Below are 26140 nucleotides of genomic sequence, written 5' to 3' on the forward strand. Positions count from 1 at the left end.
TTATTGACAAGTTGAAAGTACTTGTTCTGAAATGAGTAATTAGCCATGAAAAACATTATTTCTGCATGATTTTTTTTTCATTCAACTTTATGGTCACTGAGACAAATTTTAAAGCAATTTTATTGTTGTGGAGCAATGATTTTTACTGTAAAAAAACTTTGATTAAAAAAATATTTCTCATCAAAAAATGCTATTAATATTTTTTTTAATTGGTACGATTGAAAGACAGCATAAAAACTAATAAAATTATAAAATTTTCTCAAGGTTTTGATCCTCACACTCATTTTGGCCATGAAAGTTGCCGTTCTACACAATTCTGTTGCAAAATTTTAATCAGAAACAGGAACGGAATAATTTTTGTTAACACTGGAACGCCCAACGCATGTCCAATTTACACGGACGCCCAAGCCTCCCAAAAAAGTTGGAACGGTAACTTCAACTCGCTGGTTCTCGGGCCTTACTCAACCAATCAAGATGATTCTTCTTTCTAGTGATTTGTTAGGATGTCTAGATCATTCTAGTACTTTGCAGAACTTAATTTGATCAAATCTGTAATTTTTGCGATCAAAAACATCGTTCCAACTTTTTTTTTCGCGTGTAAAAAAAATTCGCCGAAAATACCGCGGAGGCAGTCTTTTTAAAAAAGATGGAACGATGTTTTCGGTCGCAGAAATTACAGATTTGATCAAATTAAGTTCTGCAAAGTACTAGAATGATCTAGACATCCAAACAAATCACTAGAAAGAAAAATCATCTTGATTGGTTGAGTTAGGCCCGAGAACCAGACTTTCCTTTTGACGGGTGCGACAACGGTTTGCTATGATACCGGTTTTTCTATGCGCACCATTTCTCGTCACGAAAAAAACCCGACACAGCTCGGTAGCTTGATCGGTGCACCGAAACCAAAGTTTGGTGTGACGGCGGTGTGGATCGGGTACACAAAACTGACTTGGTTTCTGCGCCTACCACACGGGAGAAGTTTAGAACTCTTGATGCCTAGCAAGCCAGCTGAAATCAACACTTCTTAATGGTGTGGTTGTCAAAGGCACTGCATTAGTATTTTAAAGGTTCTTGGTTCGAATCTCGACAGTTATTATTTTATTTTTTTTTGAATGTTTTTATTTATTCAGAATAATTCTTTAGGAATAGAATTTCGTAGTGGCATGAAATATAAACTCTAACTTCTAGTGCATATAATCCTGAAATAGGCATTTTCTGCCTGCATAATACAGAACGTTTTCTCTATTCCACTACAAAAATCCATTCAATTTTTTAACCCTTTGACTAGAGCGTCGCAGGTTCGAAGAAGTTTTTTTTAATGTATGTAATCACTAATTTTGATAATAAAAATTGAAAAAAAAACCTCAAAAATATTTATGTCAGGATTGAACCAGGAACCTCGTGATTAAAAGACGGAGATCACAACCGCCAGGCCACCCCGAAGATGTGAATGATGGCTAACAAACCTCAATCAAAACAGTGTCGCCTCCGGTTTACTTGGATCAACCATTCTGTTGAGTTGCATCTTGGTATACAGTTGGGTGCACCGGTGGTGTACCAAGGTGCTTTCGGTACAGTTGCTATGGTGTGACAATAAACAGCTCGGTTTGGGTTCTAGAGTGAAAACCGCACCACGGCGCACCCGATCTTGGTGTTCAGTGAAGCCTGCCGAGAACCAGTGAGTTGAAGTTACCGTTCCAACTTTTTTGGAGCCTTGGGCGTTGGAATGTACAATTTCAAATTGCCCGTAAAGCATTTCGATTTATGTTTTATGTTTTATGTTTTATGTTTTATGTTTTATGTTTTATGTTTAATGTTTTATGTTTTATGTTTTATGTTTTATGTTTTATGTTTTATGTTTTATGTTTTATGTTTTATGTTTTATGTTTTATGTTTTATGTTTTATGTTTTATGTTTTATGTTTTATGTTTTATGTTTTATGTTTTATGTTTTATGTTTTATGTTTTATGTTTTATGTTTTATGTTTTATGTTTTATGTTTTATGTTTTATGTTTTATGTTTTATGTTTTATGTTTTATGTTTTATGTTTTATGTTTTATGTTTTATGTTTTATGTTTTATGTTTTATGTTTTATGTTTTATGTTTTATGTTTTATGTTTTATGTTTTATGTTTTATGTTTTATGTTTTATGTTTTATGTTTTATGTTTTATGTTTTATGTTTTATGTTTTATGTTTTATGTTTTATGTTTTATGTTTTATGTTTTATGTTTTATGTTTTATGTTTTATGTTTTATGTTTTATGTTTTATGTTTTATGTTTTATGTTTTATGTTTTATGTTTTATGTTTTATGTTTTATGTTTTATGTTTTATGTTTTATGTTTTATGTTTTATGTTTAATGTTTTATGTTTTATGTTTTATGTTTTATGTTTTATGTTTTATGTTTTATGTTTTATGTTTTATGTTTTATGTTTTATGTTTTATGTTTTATGTTTTATGTTTATGTTTTATGTTTTATGTTTTATGTTTTATGTTTTATGTTTTATGTTTTATGTTTTATGTTTTATGTTTTATGTTTTATGTTTTATGTTTTATGTTTTATGTTTTATGTTTTATGTTTTATGTTTTATGTTTTATGTTTTATGTTTTATGTTTTATGTTTTATGTTTTATGTTTTATGTTTTATGTTTTATGTTTTATGTTTTATGTTTTATGTTTTATGTTTTATGTTTTATGTTTTATGTTTTATGTTTTATGTTTTATGTTTTATGTTTTATGTTTTATGTTATAATGACAATGTTTTAAAGAAAACAAGACCAAGAGGCAACACTGAAGGTAACAAAGCAGCAGTCTTTTGTTTCCGTGAGAGATTTGTGGCCTGCCAAAGTTAGGACCAGCAGGCGTTCAAAAATAGAGCTGTTAGCTTTGAATTAGAGGCTAAATTTTTCATTATTAACTGGCATAAACTCATTTAAATTTTCTATAAAAACTCAAAACACAAAAATGTTAAGAATAAGTGTTTTTTACACTGATGCCAAGTCTATTTATCAATCTTGCAGAATTTATTCTTAAACTTGAAATTTCTTTGACATCCCAATTAATCTCTTTGTAACTACCCTCCATTCGAATAGCTCGAATTATTTGCCTAATTTGTTAATTTTTCCCTGAGTTCAAAGGAAATTCATTCATTTGCTCTCGACTCACCAACTCCAAAAGTCACATTCTATCAGTCCAAATATTTCACGTCTGACATTTCCATAATGAAAACAGTGTCAGTTTTCCGATGAAAGCAAACCCAGCAAAGCATCCCAATCATCTTTTTGCGAAGTCGTTCGGCAAACACGCAATTCGTCGTATTGCCGAAAAAGCATTCCCAGAATTCCCGCAGCAGCAGCAGCAACAGTGGCCAAGAAGTAACCTACTCCCCCTCCGGGTGCCAAGGTGAAGCTACCTTCCAAGAATGAGCCACCTACTTCGAAAAACGCAACGCGCAAAGCTCACTTTGATTAATGAGACCGCGCGCGCAGTAGGCAGGTATCACGGCCGCTCTCTCTCTCTCTCTCTTTCTCTTACCTGGTGATGGGTGGGTATTAGAAGTGGCCACGTGGGCTGCTGTGAGTGTTGTTGAGATGAGAGGGTGATGTGGGGTGAATTTTGGATTTTTTCTTAAAATACATAATTGAATTTTTATTGCCGATTACCGATCATCGAAGAAGTTTCCATCGAATTTCTTGTAACAAAATTTGACCCCAAACAGCCCCGGCAAGTATTTGCATTTCACGTAGTAGGCGGTGTCTTCTGGCTGTAAGGGAGCAAGCGCATCCCATCGCAGGTCCCGTCCATCAGGTAAATCAATCATCGCAGTTTTGCCCATCCGCGAAGCCTTCTTTGATCGCTCACTTTTTCCCATTTGCAAACCTAGAAAAACCTAGAAGTAGGAGGAGAAGGTCGAAATTGTTGCTCCTGGCTTTTCTTTTCAATTTTCTGCTCCAGAACTTTGCCCCGCGTCCGCGTCCCTGTCGATGTTTCTAATTTCGCCCCAAACCCCGAGAAAAACGTTGTGGCGGTCAACAATAACAAAACAAGCGGGAAAAGGAAAAGTGCAGAATGAACAACCTCAGTTTGGTTTGTTGTTTTCTGTGAGGGTCGAGGTGGGGGTTTGAACTTCTTCCCTCGAACTGCCGCGGTTTGCGAGAGCCCTCGGGGACAAAGTGTGATGTTGAAATTCTGCTCCTCCTGCGTTTGCTTCTATAAACTTTTATGTTTCCCTTCGTCGAAAGCTTAAACACCTCTCGGCGAAATGTTTAAATTTGATTGATGTTTTTTTTTTTTTGCGAGTTCGCGGTTTGGAATAGAATTCGCGAATGATGGAGTTCGAAGCGAACCCCTGGCGCGGTAAAGTATTGGGAGGACACCCTTCCAGAGCCATCTAGATGGGGGAGGCATGGCCAGCTGCGTTTGCACTGAGCGAGGGTGACCTGTTATTCGGTTGAGCGAGAATTTATTATTTATATTTTAATTTGATTCAGGACGACGGAACTGGAGAATTCTTGCTGGAGGAAGCTGCTCTAGGATGGTGAAAAAAGCGCAAAAAAAAGAGCAAAGGATGAGCTTGTTTTTACCTCTTGTTAGCATTTTGAAGCCAACCGCACCCCGTAAATGGAACAGGTTGGTTGTTTGATTTGGACCAGGTAGACCGGTATGCCTTGGAGGATTTGAGCAGCTGTGCTGGGCGTGCTCTGGTTGTTTACTCTGCACGGCACAAGCTGGCAAAAGGACAGCTTTTACTGTCGGAAAGTCAACTAATGTGACATTCAAACTGAAGAATCTTAAAACAAGCATACATTTTTGATCACATTTCTCTTAACTTTAGGCGAATCAGAACGGATGGTTTGGTTCAATCCATTCGGATTTCAAAACGTTGATTAAACTCTAGAATTCGCATTTTTTTTTGAAGTTTTTTTTTAAATTTGCATTTGTGTCTTAACCTTTTGTGCTTAATAAATTGCGTATTATTAATAATATTTTTCTCTGGATAAAAAATTTTAGAATGAAAAATAAAAAAACAAGCATAGAAAATTTCAAGGTGGATTTTCGGACTTTCGAAAAAAAAAGTATTACAAAATACTTTACGCATCGTTACAGCTAAAATACTACTCATAATTTGCAAAACATCAATGAATTTATGAAAAAAAATCTTCAACTTTAAAGTTTTTTTTACCGATTGTTAAAAAAAATTAGTTTGAAGATTGGTTTTTTTTTATTTGATATAAATAGCATTTCAAATAGCACAATGGATTCCGAGTAATTTACAATTAATTTACAAGTTTTTCAATGAAAATGTTATTTTATTTTAGTGCCTCCTATTGTCTGGAAAACATTATCAAGGAGAGGGTGAAATGGGATACATGGAGCGAATTGGGACAGCTGTGCAAGCCTTGTTAAGCAATATTTGGATATTTTTTCTTCAAGTGCTTTAATAACCGCTATTCCTATTCAGACTGCAGTCCCGATTAGCCCCAGTTGACGGTAACTATTGATTTCTGAAATGTCCTCCGGAGCATTTTTGTATTTTTTGTCTTGGGAAAGTTTCAAGTAAGATGTTGTTTAGGATTTTTGACGACATATTGTTTTAATTTTATATTTAAAAATAAAATAAACTTAAAAAATGCTCATTCTAGAATGAATTGCTCGGAACAATATTTGTGCAATGCAGAGTTAATTTATGTTTAATATAGGGTACTGCCCATACACGAATTGCTATCCTACTGGACTTTTGAGCAGTTTTAAGATATTTTTACCAATTATGTGCTTCTATCCTCTAATTTCAGGCAAATGAGTGAAACACAAGAGTTTTTCTATATTTTTGGTATAGCAGTTTTACAAAAAATGATTGGTCAAACAGAGTTATCCATGCATGAATATGGTCGCAAAAATATCCCTTTATTACTGAAAAAGTATAAAAACTCTGGTGGGTTGATAATGCAAAAAATGCATTTAAATCTTAAGTTGTGCTTTTCTTAGTTGCATTAATATCCAGGCAGTGTTGGGTTCCTCTCGCTCTCGCGAGAAAAATTCCTCTCCCTCGAGTTCTCGCCGTGAGTCTCGCGAGCGCTCGCGGCGAGAGCGAGAACGCGAACGAAAATGCGAGCGCGAGCGAGAAGAGAAAAGTACTACAACTTCTCTCTCTCGCTCGCTCGCGAGAAATGCCAACACTGTATCCAGGTGGTATAATTTTGCATTTTTGTGTAGTATAGCCAACTCTGCAGAACCGACGAAACTGTGTATAAAAACTTGTATGTTAAAAACAATCTGCAATCCTTGCGCGTTCCATAGTGGTTTCCCAGATGTCATCCAGGAGACAAGCGAAACGAAAATTCTTACCCCTCCAAGATTTAATGAAAATAAATTTTCATCTCACCCAGTGAGTTTTGTTTGGTGTCCGGTGCGTGTCCAACTGGAACACAAACACACACACACACATTCATCATGGTCCACAATGAAATTCCTCCCCCACTTTTTGGAGAATCTTACCACACCACACCACCGCAACGAGTTGAACACGATGAAATCTGGTGACATCAGCACGCAGTACGCTTCTATGAGCATTAAATTCCGACGCACGCGTGTGTATTTGTGTTTGTTGGTGTGACGTGTTTTGTGTAACAAACCGCCAACCCCTCCCCACACTCCCCCCTCCACCCACTTTCATTTTGGTCTAGGTGTTGGGAGTTGGTACTACGCGCGTGTGATGACAGCAACTAGCGAGGCAAACATAGTTTTATCCACTTTTCAAATACGCTTTTTTTCCCCGCCGGGACCTCTCCTCCCCTCTCTGTGGCGATATCCTTTTTCCCTGACATTTTCCGCGAGGCAGAAAAAAAAAGTGCGCCAGGAACGAACCGAAATGGCATTCCATAAAAAGCACAATAAATTTTCATTATTTTGCCACTCAACCAATATAAACATAACCATCTGATCTCTGGTATGCCATCGGCGGAGCTCGATACCAAGAGGGGTGGGGGTGAAAGGGGACAAGAAGCGGTAAAAAACGCACATGATGTCCTTCACCGCCCCTGCCACCACAACACGCAACGTGGCGGGGATATTGAAAAAAAAACGGGCGGACTTCTAATCGGACCAGTAAACAGAAACGACCCGGGTCCACCGGCTCTTCCGGTGTTGTGTCACGACAGCAGACTGGTGTTTGTATGTCATAGCAGGCTTTGCAGATCCGATGATATATTGGGTTAAAATAGTGCCGAGCGCAAATGTGTCCCCCGGCCGAACTATCCAAGTTGGCGTTGCGTTGGTTGCGATAAAACGGAGAAGTAGGTGAAATTTATTGGTTTTTTGAGATACTTTTAATAAAATCGGGACATGAAGAGGGTGTGAATTTCATAAAAAAAATAGGCACATCTTTTCAAGTAATGTTTAACCCTCGATCAATAATGTAACTCTACATCGATCTAATCTGTCTCAATACTACTCCTTCTATCGATGGTGTCTTCAATCTTGTATTTCTTGTGTCTCATCAACGATATTTTGAGCTTTGCATTTTCTTATTTCAGAAGTTTATTGATCTTTTATCTTGGGGACTATCCATAAACCACGTGGACACTCTTTTGGAAAACAAACATAATAATATTTTCAAAGAAACCCGGGCAGACGGTAATAACAAAATTAATAATATTTCAATAACAAATCCTGATAAAATAACAAAAAGTGTAATTAATTTATCCTGAAGCTCAACTTCAAGAAGAAAAAATAATAACAGTTTCTGATAAAATAACAAAATTTGGTATTGAAGTGATATTATATTGAAAATGTTTAATAACACGCTAATAAGAGGAAATGTTATACATTTCAAAAACTCTCCTAATAACAAAATTTGTTATTCGTTAGGTATACTGACTTAGAAATAAAATTACCATAAATCGCACAAATGGAAAAGTTTCCAAGTGTCCATAACACAATCTGTTATTATTTTTTCTTTTGTTAAATATGTTTAGATCTTTGGGATAATTTTGTCTAATTTCGTCGGGGTCATTATTTTGGCCATGAAATGGGGTCCTTAAGCTAAAATTATTCTAAAAAGTTGAAATTTTGAAAGTTGATTTTTTTAATTATTTGATATACCCCCCAAAGGATTTTGTTTGAAATGGTTAGAACTATGGGATAATTTTTACCAATTTCGTCAGGGTCATTATTTTGGCTATAAAATGGGGTCCTTAAGTTAAAATTATTCTAAAAAGTTGAAATTTTGGAAGTTGATTTTTTTAATTATTTGATAGCAAAATTTGTTATTCGTTAGGTATACTGACTTAGAAATAAAATTACCATAAATCGCACAAATGGAAAAGTTTCCAAGTGTCCATAACACAATCTGTTATTATATTTTCTTGTGTTAAATATGTTTAGATCTTTGGGATAATTTTGTCTAATTTCGTCGGGGTCATTATTTTGGCCATGAAATGGGGTCCTTAAGCTAAAATTATTCTAAAAAGTTGAAATTTTGAAAGTTGATTTTTTTAATTATTTGATATACCCCCCAAAGGACTTTGTTTGAAATGGTTAGAACGATGGAATAATTTTGTCCAATTTCGTCAGGGTCATTATTTTGGCCATGAAATGGGGTCCTTAAGCTAAAATTATTCTAAAAAGTTGAAATTTTGGAAGCTGATTTTTTTTATTATTTGATATACCCCCCAAAGAACTTTGTTTGAAATGGTTAGAACTATGGGATAATTTTGACCAATTTCTTCTGGGTCATTATTTTGGCCATAAAATGGGATCCTTAAGCTAAAATTATTCTGAAAAGTTGAAATTTTGGAAGTTGATTTTTTAAATTATTTGATATACCCCCTAAATGACTTTGTTTAAAATGGTTAGAACTATGGGATAATTTTGACCAATATCGTCAGGTTCATTATTTTGGCCATGAAATGGGGTCCTTAAGCTAAAATTATTCTAAAAAGTTGAAATTTTGAAAATTTATTTTTTTTAGTATCTGGTATACCCCCTGAGGGGTTTTACTAAAATTGGCTAGAACTATGAAATGACTTTGACCAATTTCATCGGGGTCATTTATTTCACCATGAAATGGGGTTTCAAGCTAAAATTAATGCGATAAAATTAACTTTTGAGAATTCATTTTTTTTAAATTTTGTTATATTCCCTCTGATTTATTTATTGAGAATTTTTGAAGTGTGAACAACAAAAACTGTTATTATTTTCACAGAGCCAGGAAGTCGGAGCTGACGTTGAAGTTCGAGCTGGAGTGAGACCTCGGAGACTGCATCGGATTCAGCAAATTTTCAGCAACTTTTACTTGGAGTTGGAATCTGTGAAGTCGGTTTTTATTGGAGAGCTGATGTCGTCGTTGACGTCATATCCTGCATCCAGAGTCAGAGTTGTCTTCAAAGTATGGATTCAAAGTCGCTTGGAGGTACCCGACTCTGCAGCCCTGACTAGTACAGAGGAGTTATGGCAACTGCAGGTTTATTTGCAAATTACAAATAAACCAAAACAATAACTTTTTTTGTTATGGAGACATACATGTTCAATAACATTTTTTGTTATTATGCTGCTCCACCTCTCCGCACAAAATAACAAATCTTGTTATTCCTTCATGATTCCTTCTGTGTTATTGGTTTGTTATTGCAATAACAACATAATAACAGTTTAAAATATTCTTCGAACAAATCTTTGTTATTATTTTTTGTTATTTTAACAACTAATCCGATCATCATATTTCGATCTTGTCACAATATCAAAAACTGACCTTCCCAAGTTATTTCCGTCTGCTCGGAAACTGTTTCGAAAGTTTGTTTTTGTCATTTGCGAATTTCAGTGAAAACAATGTGTTTCTATTTTTAAGAAATTTTCATATAAATTTACTTTGTCACGAATTCAACTACTTCAAACCAGCAAAATTCTGTTGAATTCCTAACTACAATACATTCCACATTCGGAACCTAGTCGAGTGCTTCCGGGAAATTAGTTTGTCAATAACTTCCAACTCCAAAGTGTAATTGATTCGCCCAGCCCATTTGCGCCCGCTCCCTTTGGAAAGTTGCTCTGTTCTGCAAACAAACACACACACACGGAAATGGGCACGAATGTTTGCTTGCCCGTGAAACAAACACTTTCAAGATGTTAGTAGGGAATGTTGTTCGAAACAATATTGCTCGTTACAACGCGTTGCTCTTGAAAGTGCATTCCAAAGGGTCGACCCTCGTTTGCTTGAAAATTGCATTTTCCCGGCAGGACCATTAAAGCCTCTCTAGGCCGAACGCAGAGACCTGCTGTTGGTGGTCATTTCTCGAGCCAACTTTCCTTGCACACACTAATCCAATATATTATAGTGGTTAACCACTTTAAGACATCCACAGTTTTTGACTCTGATATAAGATCTAGTCGTTTAAATATCTGCCTCGCCATTCTGTTGGTCAGAATGAAGGGAGGAGGCTTGCGGGGAGGGGGGGGGGGCAACAACGGCTACTTCTTCCTGCCCAAATGGCTTCTTTTCGCATGTTTGGAGATAAAAAGGAAGAGTCACAAAGGCTGGACGTTGCGAGAGAGAGAGTAGATTGTGTGTTCGTGTGGTCTTGTTGTCTCTTTCCAGTTGAGAAGTCGGCGTTGCACGTGGGCACGACTAAAATGGGAAAGGAAACTTGAAGAAAACTCTTTAAAAAATTGTAAAAAAAAAGTGAATTTGTTTTTCCTTGGAAATTTAACCGTTTCATTTACATTTGACAACTTCTTTTTGAGATTTTGTAACAGATTGGTTGAAAGTATTCATTCTAATGTTTTAAGACTTGTTACAGTTGAGACTCCCTTATCAGAAGATTCGTTTGTTTGAAGTTCGGTTATCAAACCTTCCGATAACCGAACTTCAAACAAACGAATCTTCTGATAAGGGAGTCTCAACTGTAACAAGTCTTAAAACATTAGAGAACATTAAGAACATCGGATAATCGAATAATGTTCAATCAAAACTTTCTTCTCTTATCAACTTCTCATTTTTCGATATCAAAGGAGAATGGGCAAATTTGTATGGGAGCTGGTCCAAGGATGTACACGAACGGGACCAACTTTTTTCGAAAGATCTCGCCGAGACATGAAAAAAAGTCTTCTGGACCAACTCTCTAAACCTCGGGGTTCAAAAGTTACATGCTGTTGAAGTTTGAGCATTTTGAGTAAAAATATACAAAAAATCGTATTTTTGCTATTTCTAAAATCATTCATAAAATCTCTGTTTCGTTATGGATTTCGATTTTCTTAACTTCATTCGACGCGTATCAGCAAAAACTTTGAGTTTTGATTTGTCTTAGCATGATTGAAACATGATTTCTCTTGTTTTTATCCGTTTGAACCGTTTGTGCAAGAGGCATCCCATAGAAACAAGTTGAAACTTCAAGGTTTTGAAACCGGATCCAACCCAGACTGCTTCAGTGAGTATGGAAGGCTTCAGTGCAATGTTGTAACAACTTATTGGGATGGTCTGAGTCATCCGAGAACTCCTTGGAGTTAAGACCGGTGAGTCTACCGCCGTAACAAGCAAGATGTCGGCGGTTTTTGACCACGGATGATACCCGCATGGCTTCAGTGAGTATGGTAGACTACTATGCTGATGTGTTGGAGAGTCCTGGGTTCTCCTAGGACTCCCTGGAGTTAAGATCTGTGGGTATCCTACCGTAACGAGCAAAATGTCGACCGGTTTTGACAACGGAACATACCCGCATAGCTTCAGTGAGTGTGGTAGACTACTTTGCTAATGTGTTAGGATGGTCTGCGTCATCCTAGGACTCCCTGGAGTTTAGATATTTGGGTCACTGTAACAAGAAAAAGGTCAATGATTTTCAACCGCGCATCATAACCGCAAAGATTCAGTGAGTATGGCAGACTGTATTGCTGTTATGTTGGGATGTTCTGGACCATTCGAGGGAGTCCTTGTAACAGCCGTAGACCTACAGATCATAACTCCAGGGAGTCCTAGGATGGCCAGAGACATCTGAACACATTAACAAAGCAGTCTACCATACTGACTGAAGCTATGCGGGTATGTTCCGGGGTCAAAAACCGTCGACCTCTTGCTTGTTACGGCTGTAGCTCCACAGATCATAACTCCAGGGAGTCCTAGGATGACCCAGGCCATCCTAACACATTAGCAAAGTAGTCTACCACACTCACTGAAGCTATGCGGGTATGTTCCGTTGTCAAAACCGGTCGACATTTTGCTTGTTACGGTAGGATACCCACAGATCTTAACTCCAGGGAGTCCTAGGAGAACCCAGGACACTCCAACACATCAGCATAGTAGTCTACCATACTCACTGAAGCCATGCGGGTATGATCCGTGGTCAAAAACCGCCGACATCTTGCTTGTTACGGCGGTAGACTCACCGGTCTTAACTCCAAGGGGTTCTCGGATGACTCAGACCATCCCAATAAGTTGTTACAACATTGCACTGAATCCTTCCATACTCACTGAAGCAGTCTGAGTTGGATCCGGTTTCAAAACCTTGAAGTTTCAACTTGTTACTATGGGATGCCTCTTGCACAAACGGTTCAAACGGATAAAAACAAGAGAAATCATGTTTCAATCATGCTAAGACAAATCAGAACTCAAAGTTTTTGCTGATACGCGTCGAATGAAGTCAAGAAAATCGAAATCCATAACGAAACAGAGATTTTGTAAATGAGTTTAGAAATGGCAAAAATACGATTGTTTGTATATTTTTACTCAAAATGCTCAAACTTCAACATCCGTTCGTGTACATCCTTGGACCAATTTTGCCCATTCTCCTTTGAATTTAGTGACCCCATCACCGTCATTTTGGACGCCATCTTGGATTTAAAATTTCCATTTTAAGGGTCATGTTTTAGCTCAATGACCCAAAACAATACAACCTAAATTAGAGTTTTTCGTGATTCGATTATCCGAAGAATTGATAATCCGAAGTGATTTTTTTCCTAGGACTACGGATAATCGAATCTGGACTCCACGAACAAAAAACTTTAAATAATAGATTGCAAAAAAACTATAACAAATTACGTTATAACTGCGATTAGAAATATGCTGTTTGCAAAAATAAGCAATTATCTAAGAATTCAAAGTTGATTTTTTTGTCTTTTTCTTTTTTATTTTTTGGTCCGGAAATTAATGTTTCAGAGAACTAAACATATAAATGAAAAATATGTTTCAAAAGGCATTTTACATTAGTTCAGTGGTTTTGCAATCATAAGCTTTCATAAATCATAAATTATAGCAAAATAATAAATTGTCGGTGCTGTACATCCAATATTTTCAAAAATCTAAAGATTTTTTAATAAACAAAACATGTTTAAAAATTATTTTAAACTCAGGGGAATGCATTTTACATTGATTTCAGGTAGTTGCACCTAAATTTCCATTTAAATTTTAAAGTATTTTGGGAAAACCTAATCATTGTCCCCTGATTTTCGGCCCGATTTAAAGGGAGAGAGACAAAAACTTTGTATAAAATTTGTACCTGCCTTAGATGACACTGAAAAAAAAATTTAAACTTTAAGAGGCTGCATCTCAGCAACCAGCTGTTTGGTCAAGCAAGTCGAAAAAGGAAATTATAAGAAATTTTATTAGTTTTTGATTCTATTTTTTTGTATTGGTGTATTGGTGAAAAAGTAAACACTGATTGAAAATCAATTCAAAATTCCTATTCACATTTTTAAGCAAAGATGGCGTTCGAATCATGAACGCCCGAAATGTCAAAGTCACGCAGTGGTACCAACATTACGAAAAAAGTGTGCCATGGCATGACAGCCACATTTTTTTCTAATGTTGGTGCTACTGAGCGATTTTGACATTTCGGTCGTTCACAATTCGAACGCTGTCTTCCCTTAAAAACCTGGATAAATTGAAGAGGTGCCATTTATTTAAAACAATAATAAAGAAGACATGTTCCACTTTAATTTCAATTCTACATTTAATAATATTATTTGAAATACTGTTTGTTAATTTTCCAGACATCATTTTTTTAATTTCTCCCGTTTAAGATTTGGCACCATCGTAAAGCGCAAAAAATGACTTTTTAATTTTCCTAAACCATGCAAAAAAAGAGATGGTTAGTTATTACCTACAAGTTTGCCGAAGACACTAAATCAATCAGAATATCCCTGCTTCTTTTGACACAGGGAATGAATGGATTAAGTTTAGTTTAAATCTAATTTAATTCAAATCGTTCAAAAATCCTTTAAAAATGGAAATTGTACTTCAATTACTCAAGAATTAAAAATATAAAAGGGTTTTAAATTGATAAGGAAATTTGACTGGATTTCCGAAACAAATACGTGTCCGAGTCACGTAGCCCAGTGGTAACGCTTCCGCCTCGTAAGCGGTAGATCGGGGTTCAAATCCCGGCTCGGACCAATACAACTGGTGATCTTTTCCCTTCTGGAATCGATTGCTTAGTAAAGGGAAGGTAGTGTATCGTCACAAACTGGACCTTATCACGACACCTTAGGGAGGCAACCTATGGAATGTTAACATTAACCTTAACATGTTAACATTAAGTTGAGAATGAAACTGCCACTGAACCCGCTTTGTAAATGCCGGCCCCGATACTCTTCAAGGGTGTTCCCCTCAGGAACTGGGAAAGATTTACTTTTTTTTACTAACTGGTGTTGTTATATTCAATATTTTTTTTTCAAATAAGTTTATGATATTGAATTTTTTCAAAGATGTTCAGTAATTAAATTACCCATCAATTTTCTCATGCTCATCAACCGACATCGGACTGTCCTGTTTTCCCTCCTCCTGGCGGTGGCCAGCCCGGAGTTATGCCACTCACCAAACCACCAAAGCAACTCTTCTCCGACGACGACGTCGTTCCGGGAGGCCATAAAACCGGGGCCATTCTTGGCATGGTTTGCACACTCACTTACTCACCATTTTGCCGGTCTTCCCGGGGGTGAGGGGGAGGCGGAAAACAAAAATGCCTTTTTGCAGTCAGAGCACTCTCCTGGCCTTTTTCCCCCCCGTGGAAGAAGGAGAAAATGCATTAACATAACCTCGCTTTTTCTTGTTGGGTTTGTGCTCTTCTTGCGACTCGATTTCATGCAGAAAATGTGGCACAACAACGCAATAGCATTTGTGTGTACACACATCGTTTATCGTTTGCAATATGGTTTGAAAATTAAATAAGATGAGAAGGAAAAGGCCCCGATGGTCATTCATTGGAACCAGCAGCAGGAGTAGAAGGAGAAATAGCACAAAAAACGGACTCATAGTGTGAGACCTCGGAAGTGAAGTGGCCACATAGGTTCACACACACACATGCCACAATGCAGCTTTTTCTGAATGTCCTGGCCTGGTGTGTGACCGGAGTTGGCCAGGGTCCATTCAAGAAGGCACTCGAGCAGCTCGCCGGCAGCTGCAACAAGAGCACGCGATCCAATGCTGGCAGGGAAGAATCTGAAGAAGTAGCAGTTGAAGGGGATGCAATCGAATATCTGCTTTACTATTATAAATAGACGAAACCGGTGCAGTTCAGAGCAGAAGCGAGTGTACTTTTTGGTCTGAGCTCCTTGCAGAAAAGTCTCGACGCTCAAGTTTTGAGATTCGAATCGATGAGATGATACATCACACTGCAAACTGCAGCAGCAGCAGAGACGAGTGATATCACCGAGAGCAGAGTGAATTTGTTTGATTTAAAGAAGAAAGGAAATGAGCTCAAACACACACACAATCACACACCCACGTGTGTATTTTAAGGGGAAGTTGCTTGATTGAATGGCTGGCTCTCGGAATCAGCAGATTGGGAATCAAGAATGGACGACGACGACGATCCAAGTTGGCCGAGATTGATTGATTCGGTTAAATGTGTGGGAGGGCAGGGCGTTTGTCTGGAAAATGCAGTCCCGAGGAAAGGGAGAGCAAGTGTGAATGGGTCGTTCAAGTGACTGGGGCGATCGGTTTTTATTTTTTCGAAGAGATGATATCGAGAATTCATTCATGAAAATCGTTGGTCATTATTCTAAGAATGATGTGCAGAAATATCATCAATGGAGAGTTTTTTTTACATATTTCATATCATATCTCAGTATTTTTTTTATTTTTTATTTTTGAACCTGACAGCAATATAATTGTCTAATGATATTGAATTGACCATTGCAATGCATTGGAAAATGGCTTAAGGTTAGCAAATTTTCACTATTTCACGGAACTCGTGAAATTTTGGTCTTTCGATGAAATTTGGTGCTTTAATATTGTTCTCTATCCGTATTACTAACATCGTCACATTTTTACACATTTTTCAGCCATGAAATTAAAAGTATCGTAAATTTTATGAATATTAATTTGTTAAACGTCACTATTTTAACAACAAGATTTAGTCTTAAGCAGTTTTAAATTTAAAAAAATACATTTACTTTAAATAACCGTAACACAACAAAGGTGCTCAATTTTAATCAAAATTCAGCGGGCTCTTTCGCTGGACCAGCATTTTTTTTGCACTGATTCAGCGTTTTATTTCGCTGACGTGGAAGCTTTTCTTGAAATATTTTGTTGACGTCGAACTGTCAAAAACCGGTAAAAACTTTACTACCACAGTTTTTTGTGATATCAAAAAAGAAAAAAATATTATTTAAATGATTTATGACAGATCGATGACAATGAATTATTTCAAGAAAATCCACCGCTGATCTACCGAAATCTGCCAATACGGCTCTGGTTTCAAAAGCTTGTTGAGTTCAGGGATCTGACACGCATGCAGTTTCCTGAAGTCCCCGCTAGAGGCGCTGTCAATATTGTTTACGTGTGGTTTTTGAAAAGTTCGTATGAAATAAATACATAAATTTTGTTCCCAAAATATGTTTTTGCAAGTTTTTTTTTGTCTTTTTCATATATTTGCGAGCTAATTACTATTATTACGTAAATTTTTCCACATTTTACGTTTATTAAGTCAATAAAACAAAGTTCTACTTGACGATACAATACAACCAAACTCAATTAACTAAACTAAATATCTTAATAGCTTCAGTTACCTTAAAATAAAATAAAATAAGTTTGATTCTTCCTGACTGTTGGTTTAAAATGTATTGATTATTTATTTTATTTCAGCACGCAGAAAAATAAGACATATTTGAATCAACAAAACATTTCGTTGATTTGAAAATCAAGATTTTTGTTGAATCAACGCTAAACTTCAAAGCAACTTTTTGAAAACAACAAAAGACTTCTGTGGAATTCAACAAAAATTTTGTTGAAACAAACCTCGTACAGGCTGATTCTACAAAACATTTTTCTGCGTGAGTCAAAAAAGCTTTAAACTAGCTGTCACTGAACACCACAATGCTGATATGCAAACGTTAGGTGCTTGACGGAATCAAATGCTGTTCCTCTAGTTGTCCCATGAAATTAAATGTAAAAAAACTGAAAAAAGTTTTTATATTTGTTGTTTATGTTCGATGCGCATAGGACATTTTCAAAAGCCACGCGCCAAAAATTTGGTTCAATTTTGACTTCACTCGCTTTATATGTGGATGACAGTCGTGACGTAGCCGTGGTTGAGTTCCGTCAACCAACCGTGAGATTAGAATGACAACTGTCATTTCTGCAGCTAACCCCAAGGTATGTAGACTTTTCTGAAAATCTCCATATAAAATCCGAGTTTTGTGCTAACTAATTATTTCAACAGCTGGAACACCCGCCTAACCCTTACTTTAAAACAGCGAAATATTTTGCTAGCATTAAATGATGTGTCTAATAGATTGAAACGATAGTTCACTTAAAATATAAATAATCCCGGTTATTAAAAGAATCAATCCAATACTTTTTTTTTGGGAAATTTGATATTTTTTTTAAATGTGGTCATATTGAAAACGTTAAAAATTAATTGGCTTAGCTATGCAAACAAATGTCAATAAATTTGTTGCTGCTTGTCACTGTTTTTTTACTGTTTCTTCAATGATTCTTTTCTATTTTAAATCCAATGTCAATTCAAAACAAACCATAATCTGATTTCTGTTGATCCTGTTTATAATCTTCTGGACTTGATCCAAAATCGCGTTGAGGCATATTTTTTAAATACAGTTAGGGGAACTATACCCTTTCTCAGTCTATTTCTATTATCTACCTATCAGCACTTTGATCATAAATTACAGCTTAAATAAAGTGTTTTTGACTGCTCCAAAGTAATAAATAGCTCAAATAAAAGTGAGCAAGCAACTCTCCATTGTTGATATATCTGAAAATGATGATTTAATAGCGGAAAATGGCAAAAGTGATGAGAATTGGTCGAACGGCTTAGTGTGATTAAAATGGGTAATTTCTCCTACATATTTTTTTTTACAAAATAATGACTTCACGCACTGAAACCAATAAAACTCAAGCTTAGTGACGTTTTATACATGGTCTGATAACTTTTTTTGTGAATATATTAGTAAAATTCAGGTGTTTCACAATTGTGGGAGGCACAATAACATCCCACAATTATGGAACAGGCAATTCGGAGACAGTGTTTTGCTGCTCTGGATAAAAAAAGTCTTGAAATGAGTTTTTTTTTGTTTTTTTTTAAGTACTACTTTTACTAGTGAAATATAGCAAGAGAATGACCAAATAAAGGTCCTTAAAATAGTAGGGTCGACAGAATAGCTGCATTTGGCATGCTATTGACAAATTATCACAAAAGTGTTCCGAATTTATGGATGTTCCGTATATGTGAGATGACTGTAGCATAAAAAACCATAAAGATGTTTGCATAAGAAACTCTGGGGTTTCCTCTAACACACTAAGCTATTGAACAAAACAGTGAGGAAATAAACTAGTGTTGAGTAAACTAGGGTTGGTAAAAAGTGCAAGATTAAGGACAGCACACACTGAATGGTCCCTAGAATCATGCTTTCAGTGCCGAAAAATTGATGAGGTTGAACACCTTAATCGCACTCAAAAACCCCTTCTTGTATTGTCCAGTTCTCCGTTGATTCAGCCACCGAGAGAGATTAGACTCAATGTTAACTGATAACAGACTATAATATAAACATGCAAATGTCAGCACTTATAAACAGACATGGACAGAACACATCGAGAAGTTGGTCGTGAAACGTCGCCTTATACTCAACTTTAAAGAGGAATTTTGGTTCAAAAAAAGTTAGAATGCGGTTTGTGTTATTAATAGTGTTTATACAACAAATAAGTGCAACTATATCGTTCGAGTGTGGTGTACGGAAATTGACAATTAACGATGCTATCGTTCATGGACAACCGACATCCCACGGAGACTGGCCGTGGCATGTGGCCATTTACCATAGAGGATATTTAACCTACAATTATACCTGTGGTGGCACTTTGATTAGTAAAAACTTTGTGCTCACTGCAAATCACTGCATTCGGGGCGAAAACGGATATGTGCTCTCGAAGCGAAAGATTTTCGTTCGATTGGGTTTACACAATTTGGAGAATCTCAACCCGCAAACCTTCCAGCAGCACAATGTTTATCAAATCCATGAGTACAACGTTTCAAATAATCGCAAAAATGATATTGCGATTTTGGAGCTGGCGACGCAGGCAACATTCAACGATTACGTGCAGCCAGCGTGTTTGAATTTGGTGGAAGACTTGACTGGTCAGTTTGGAACCGCCGTTGGATGGGGTGCCGATGAAACGGACAAAATATCTCCGGACTTGAAAAGCCAGCGAATGCCAGTCGTCAGCACGATACAATGCATCGAAAACAATGATGGAGCTTTTAGGCAAATTTTGGACAGAAGTATATTCTGTGCTGGGTACACGAACGGGACTACCGTTTGTAACGGCGACAGTGGTGGAGGGATTCACTTTGAAAGAAACGGCGTTTGGTACGTTGGCGGGATAGTTTCCTTTACCGCAAGACGGGACGCTAGAAATCGATGTCATTTGGAGAGCTACGCTGGATTCACGGATGTGCAGTACTTTTTGCCTTGGGTTCGGAGTGTAACTGGGCTGGATTTTGTGGAAGAAAGTGCAGGTAATATCTAGACACTGATCAAAAGTTACTTTAGTCATGTTCAAGAACATAAATAAATATGAGCTGTTGAATACAGTTACAGAAGGGAATGACCAACTGCCTGCGGATTGCGGCCGATATCTGGTCGACCGGATATACGGTGGATCGAATGCCAAGTTGTACGAATTCCCGTGGCTAGTTCGATTGTTACACACAAACAATACTACGGGTTTACGCGGCTGCCATGGATCGCTGATAAACAAACGTTACATTCTAACCAGTGCGGACTGTGCCCTGGATGTAAACAATAAACCGTAAGAAATGGTTCGAATTCAATTAGATATGCATTTGATAGTAGGTTTTTGCAACTATACTTACAGTGCTCAAATTGAGTTGGGAGAATACGACGACAGTCGGGATCAAGACTGCAACGTGAACGACGCCAGCGATTGTACCCCACCAGTGCAAAGAGTTGGCATTGAGAGTATCACTGCCCATCCGCAGTATGGCAGTTACTTACGGGACGACATTGCCTTGGTTCGTCTTGATCGTGATGTAGTACTGGATGGTGAGTTCAAATAACTTTTTTACATGATATCAAGATCCATAACGTTTCATAAATATATAAATTTATTTTCTAGATAATATTCACCCAATTTGCCTTCCGGTGACGCAACCATTAAAACAGCTAAGACATCAACAGTACATCGTCGCCGGTTGGGGAAGGCTCAAGTACAAGCAAGACTTTCCTAATGTCCTGCAAAAGGCAACCGTTCCTGTGTTAGCTCAATATGAGTGCCAAGAAATTTTCCAAATTCGTTACGACATTGGCGAAGACGTCATATGCACTGGAGGAAGTGGACATCCCAACATGTGCACATGGGACAATGGAGCCCCGCTGGGTTATCCATCGCGGTACAACGATCGCGTTCGATTTGTACAGTTTGGCATCGCATCGATCAACGGATGTGAACGAAACCCATCGAAAATCACTTTCCTTCCAAACTATGTGGATTGGATTCTGGCCAACTTAAGGCCGTGATATGACAAATAAATTAGAAACATGAGCAACTCTCTACGAAATCGACCGATTTCGACCATTTTTATTTTTTGTATTTTTTTTATTTCACTCAAACTTTGTGGGGGCCTTCCTTATGACCAAATAAGCTATTTTGCGTCATTGGAAAACCAAATTTCCAGTTTTTGCTTCTTGGGTGTTTTTGAAACTGCCGTGAGTCAGGGGTATTAAAAACACCCAAAAAGCAAAAAAATAAAATTTAGTTGATTGGACCTTTTCTAAAAAAAAACTCCATGTGTTTTTGTTCAATATTTGAATACCCAACTTTGCTCAACCTCATCCCAGCGTCACGTTCCCCATTCATGGTGTGACGGTTTACGATGCATTTGAAGAAGGTGCGGATTTTCCTATTTTTTTATTTTATTACTTTTCTCATTCACCCTATGGCTCCCCCGACCCGTCGACTTTTCCTCCCGGGATGCGTCCCATTTACCGTACCTTTAGCATCCCATTTACAGCTTCCGGCTTTCCCTCTTGGAAGGATGTCGGTCAGAGAGTCAGATAGGCAAGAAGGGATGGTTTGGTCATAAAAACTGGTGGATTTTTGTGTTTGTGATTGCATAATTGTCTGATATGCCTGCCTTATGCGCGTCGGTGTGTAATTTTATTATCTTAGTTCAATTTGTGCATTAAAAAAACTAGACTTTTGGGACATTCTTGCCCTCACACATTTCGATTGCACTCGTCTCAAAACAATCGCTCAACACACTGCAAGAAAATCGCATAAACATCATCATCAGTGCGTGCTTCGCTCCATCTGTGCCTTTGACGACTTCCAGTGGAAAAGTGCCGTCATCATCACCAATAAATTATCGAAATCGAATCCTGCGAAGAAGGAGAAGTAGTATTCGAAGAAGAAGCAGTCAGACTCAAACGACTCTCACCGACATTCGCACATATTTATTGGTGCATCGTAAAAAAAACGAGTACGAACGCGTGTAACAAACGGACGTAAAAGCACCCGTTAAACGAAGAAGCGTCTGATGTAACGCGCCGTCACGCTGTGTTACAAACGCCATTCATTTTGAACGAGTAAACGACCGAGAGAGAGTGAGCAAAAGTAACGGCCCAAACGAGAGCGCGCGCGTTCGGAAAATGAAAAAAAAAAATAAGAGAAGAGAAAAAAAAGGACGAAAAACAAACGAACCGAAGGTACTTGTAGTAATAAAAGCGACCGACCGAACTTCGGGAGCAACTGTGCGATTCATTCATGAGAAGGGAACGAACGAACCAACTCGCCGGTGGCATCGTGGCAGGCCATGTGTACCATGTGATGTGATGGTGGTGGGTGGGTTGTAAGGATGCAACACACTGGAGTGGCGAGCGACGCTTACTGTGATGATGCATTTTGAGTGGAGTGGGTGGGAGTAGTTTGGAGGAAAAGCTCTCGAGTTTGTTTTATGAAAGGCATTTGCACTCAATTAGTTCACTTTAGTTAAATGCTCATTCATAAAATCATTTGGGAACGTAAATTGCGTTTTTTTTTTGCAATTTTACAAAATTTTAATTTTATTACTTATTTAAACATTTGTTTTTAAGCAAACATTTTTTTTTGTTCGAGGCAGATGTTGTTTAATTAAGAAATAAGTTTTTTTTTTTTGCAATTTCGTTTCGAAAAATAACAGTACTGAAAAGTTAAAATTTTATTGTTTTGTTGTTTGACACTCACTTTGATGATCATAATTGCAAAAATGTTGTGCTCAGCTCGTTGCAAAACTTAGAAGAAATTTGTGTTGCAGCGACCTTTCACTGAAACTCAATCCGTTGTCTTAGTGAAATATTGGCAACTGGTAGAAATTTTTAGGAAAAACAATTATTCTATTTTACATATTGAATTATAAAGAAGTGATTTTTTACAACGGTGCAAAATGTGGTTTCGGTGCTTTTATTTTTTTAAATAGTTTTTTTTTTTAATATCGGTAAGTCTCTAATAAAATTCATATCGAACTCCAAAAGCTATCTAATAAATTGAAAGAAATACAGTCGACTCTCTTGCTGTCGATCTTCTCGATATCAATATTGCTTCAGCTGCCAATAAGCAAGGAATGTAGATTAGTTAAGGTAAGACGGGAATTCCCAGCCGGCAAAATATTTAGCACGAAACCCGGATTTTATTTGGAGATTTTCAGAAAAGTGAAAATTTGACCATTTTCCGGGCAAATTTCATCGGATTTTTTTTCGGTGAGGTTGTTAAGCATGCCAAACTAAACCGAAAAACACGTTTAGTTGAATTTATTTTTTGAAAAAATATTTTTGTTTTAAAACCGTGCTTTGGATCAAATTGGCTTAACTACCTCACAGAAAAAAATCCGGTGAAATTTGCCCGGAAAATGGTCAAATTTTCAAAAAAATCTCCATACAAAATCCGGGTTTCATACTAACTATCTATTCTGACATTTTGAAAGCTTTGATTTTTCGTTCAATAATTTGATACTTCCCTAATCCGTTGTATTACGGTTTTATAAGTCACATGAACGGTGCCAAAAATGTAATTTTTTTGATTGAGTTCAATAAATAGAACAGTACATTTCTGCAGTTTTTTGAAAAGGTCCAATGAACCAAATTTTCAATTTTTGCTTTCTGGGTGTTTTTTAAAAGCCCTGACTCAATTTGATTTATTGGACCTTTTCAAAAAAAATCCAGATTCAAACACTTTCCCGAAATATCGTAAAATAATCAATGATGAATAGGTAACACTCAAAGAAACCCATTTTTCTTAAATTTATTCTTATAGAAACTAGTTTAACGTTCAAAAAATTAAAATTATGAGATAATTTAGGAGTGCTATGCAAAAAAAATCGAAAAAAATCTTAAAGTTCTAATAACTTTTGGTATTTTTCTGTACAAAAAAAGCTCGTTAAAAATTTGAAGAAAATATTCCATAATTTAAACTTATATTCAAAAAACTGTTCGAAATTAGAAAGTAATAAAAAAATGGTTGTTTTGGTTTTTTGAAGTAAGATTAATGCAACACTTTTTAATTTTTTTGTCTTACCCTCTTTTCAAATTTTTTCCTAAAAAATGATGCAGTTAAAAAAGATTGCCCTAATAATAAATTTCAATTGAGAAATCTTGTTTGATCGATTGTAAACTATTGAGAAAAAATGATTCGACATTTGTTGAAACATTTTCAATAAAATAATGTTTTATTTTTCAACTATGCAAAATTATTCTTAGAACTGCTCATTTCACTCAATTGAAAACATATATTTATTAAAATAAGAACCGAAACAAATCTTGGGTGATTTGCAAAACAACAGACAGCTCGACCTCAGACATATTTTTAATATTTTCTCTAAAACGATCCATTTTTTTTTATTTTCATGTAAAGAGCATTTGAAGTACGCGCAGATGAGTAGTTTAAAGCATTGATAATTTGTAAATTGGACGAGAATCGATCGAAAAACGTTTAAGACTACAACAGAACTGAAGATTAAAGGTAAAAATTCCTGTTCAAAACAAATAAAACTCGGCTTTTCAGACAAACCTTATTGCTCCAGACTTTTCTTTTGAAACTTAAAAAAAATTACAAAATTCCTATATTCTAGGAATTTTGCCCAAATTCCTTATTTAGTACAGTTAAGACTCGATTATCCTAAGCCTTGATTATCCAAAGGTTCAATACAAAATCAAAAAAAAAATCGATAAAAAAATCGTATTTGTTTTATTTTCTTACTTTAAACATTAAATTCGGGTTCTGCGACCTCATTTTAGTCAAACTTTAATAGTTGATTGTCTGTAAAATAAAAAAAAAGGATTTTTAAAATATTTCATTATAGTCATTTTGGCCGGCATCTTCGATTTTAAAATTCTAAATCACGTTAGAGTAGTTTGAAAGCTCAACAATCAAAAATAAGCCAATGAAAAAAAATTTTTTTTCGTGATTCGATTATCCGAATTATTGATTATCTGAAGTGAAATTTTGCCAAGACGGATAACCGAGTCTGGACTAAATTTCGAAAAGCCCAATAAATAAATAAGGAAAGGAGACAAAATTCCTAGAACATAAGAATTTTTTACTTTTATATTTCAGTGGAAACGCATGTTACTTAAGCATTAAAATTTTGCTTCTTCTACTAATTTTATTGCACTTAATTGATAAAACTAAACAAAACATTTTTCTTCCTGCAGCATCTTGATGCTCTTTACCAAGCTAGTAACCCCCCAACATCGAAAGCTCCAATCGGTTCAACAACCAGAAAGCTTTTTCCTCCATCCCTTCCGACACCATCCTCCTCAATCGTTTGAACCGGTTCACCGCACGATCACCCTTCCCACACCACCCAACAGAATTTTCCTTTCTCTCTCTCTCGAAAGCTTCCGTCCTCTCTCGCTCTCTCAGCCAAATTTCCAAAAAAAAAGTTCACTCACCAACTCCTTCCCCCCTCACGGAAAACCCGGTTTCGCACAAAGCAAGCCACGACTGGCTAACCACCCTTCCAAAGGGGGGCGCCGACTTTGCGAGAGCGAACAAAAACGTGAGAGAGGGAGAGAGAGAGAGCAAAGCAATCGCGCGAGTTCACGCAAATTACCGAAACGAACCCGAGTGGAAAAACAACAACAATAACAAACCCAGCACAAAGCGGTGTGTGTGTGTGGTTGTGTGTGGCGAAAAATGTGACCATAACGGGAAAATGAGAAAAGCGTCTCCTTGCCCCCCATCTCCACTCCCCCACTCTTTTCAACAATCATCGCGTGCCACTGCCGATGAATGAGAGCGAGACACACACATACTCACGCCCGAACGCGAGCGAATGAAACGAAAATTTTCGTTGATGAGACTTTGAAGGATTTTTTTCTACTTGCTCGGCTTCTGTGTTGTACTTTTGAAGTTGTTGTTTTGTGGTGTGTTGGGGGTGTGTGTGTGCCACAGCATAAAAAAAGTGACAATAAAAGAAAACGTGCTTTTTTCGTGCGGGGGGCTCGAAAATTTCGGAACCGGAATCGGCAAATCGGCGACCGAGTCAGAGAGAGCGAGTGAGGGAGAGCGAAAGAGAGGCAAGCAAAAACAAAGCAGCCCAATTTGAACGATGTATCGGATTTTGGTCGGCTTTCTTTTGTTCCCGTATCAAAGCAAGCGGTGAGGAGCGAGGCTTCTTTGTTTTTGTTTGTTGACGGACGAGGGCTTGACGAG

General features: G+C 36.8%; 2 protein-coding genes across 4 annotated transcripts in view; both read left to right on the top strand.

The window, feature by feature from the left end:
* Window positions 1-26140, top strand: part of LOC120422115 (cytotoxic granule associated RNA binding protein TIA1-like) — a 610909-nt gene that overhangs the window by 251415 nt on the left and 333354 nt on the right. The window lies entirely within an intron of this gene.
* On the top strand, window positions 19008-21046 carry LOC120422113 (enteropeptidase-like). 2 transcript variants are annotated; one of them, XM_039585481.2, is made up of 4 exons: window positions 19008-19949; window positions 20032-20242; window positions 20309-20496; window positions 20570-21046. In XM_039585481.2, exons 1-4 carry the CDS (start codon window positions 19100-19102, stop codon window positions 20968-20970), a joined length of 1650 nt encoding a protein of 549 aa, XP_039441415.1. In that variant the 5' UTR covers window positions 19008-19099; the 3' UTR covers window positions 20971-21046. The 2 variants fall into 2 exon arrangements, with proteins under 2 accessions (XP_039441415.1, XP_039441414.1); XM_039585480.2 differs by having other exon boundaries at window positions 19009-19949; window positions 20026-20242; window positions 20570-21045.

Source organism: Culex pipiens, chromosome 1 (genome assembly GCF_016801865.2).
Source record: "Culex pipiens pallens isolate TS chromosome 1, TS_CPP_V2, whole genome shotgun sequence".
NCBI classification, from domain to species: Eukaryota; Metazoa; Arthropoda; class Insecta; order Diptera; family Culicidae; genus Culex; species Culex pipiens.

Coding starts and splice junctions, on each gene's coding strand:
- LOC120422113 (XM_039585480.2), top strand. CDS start 19,100: ATGCGGTTTGTGTTATTAATAGTGTTTATACAACAAATAAGTGCAACT. Junction 20,243..20,308: donor CTGGATGTAAACAATAAACC/GTAAGAAATGGT, acceptor CTATACTTACAG/TGCTCAAATTGAGTTGGGAG. Junction 20,497..20,569: donor TCGTGATGTAGTACTGGATG/GTGAGTTCAAAT, acceptor TTTATTTTCTAG/ATAATATTCACCCAATTTGC.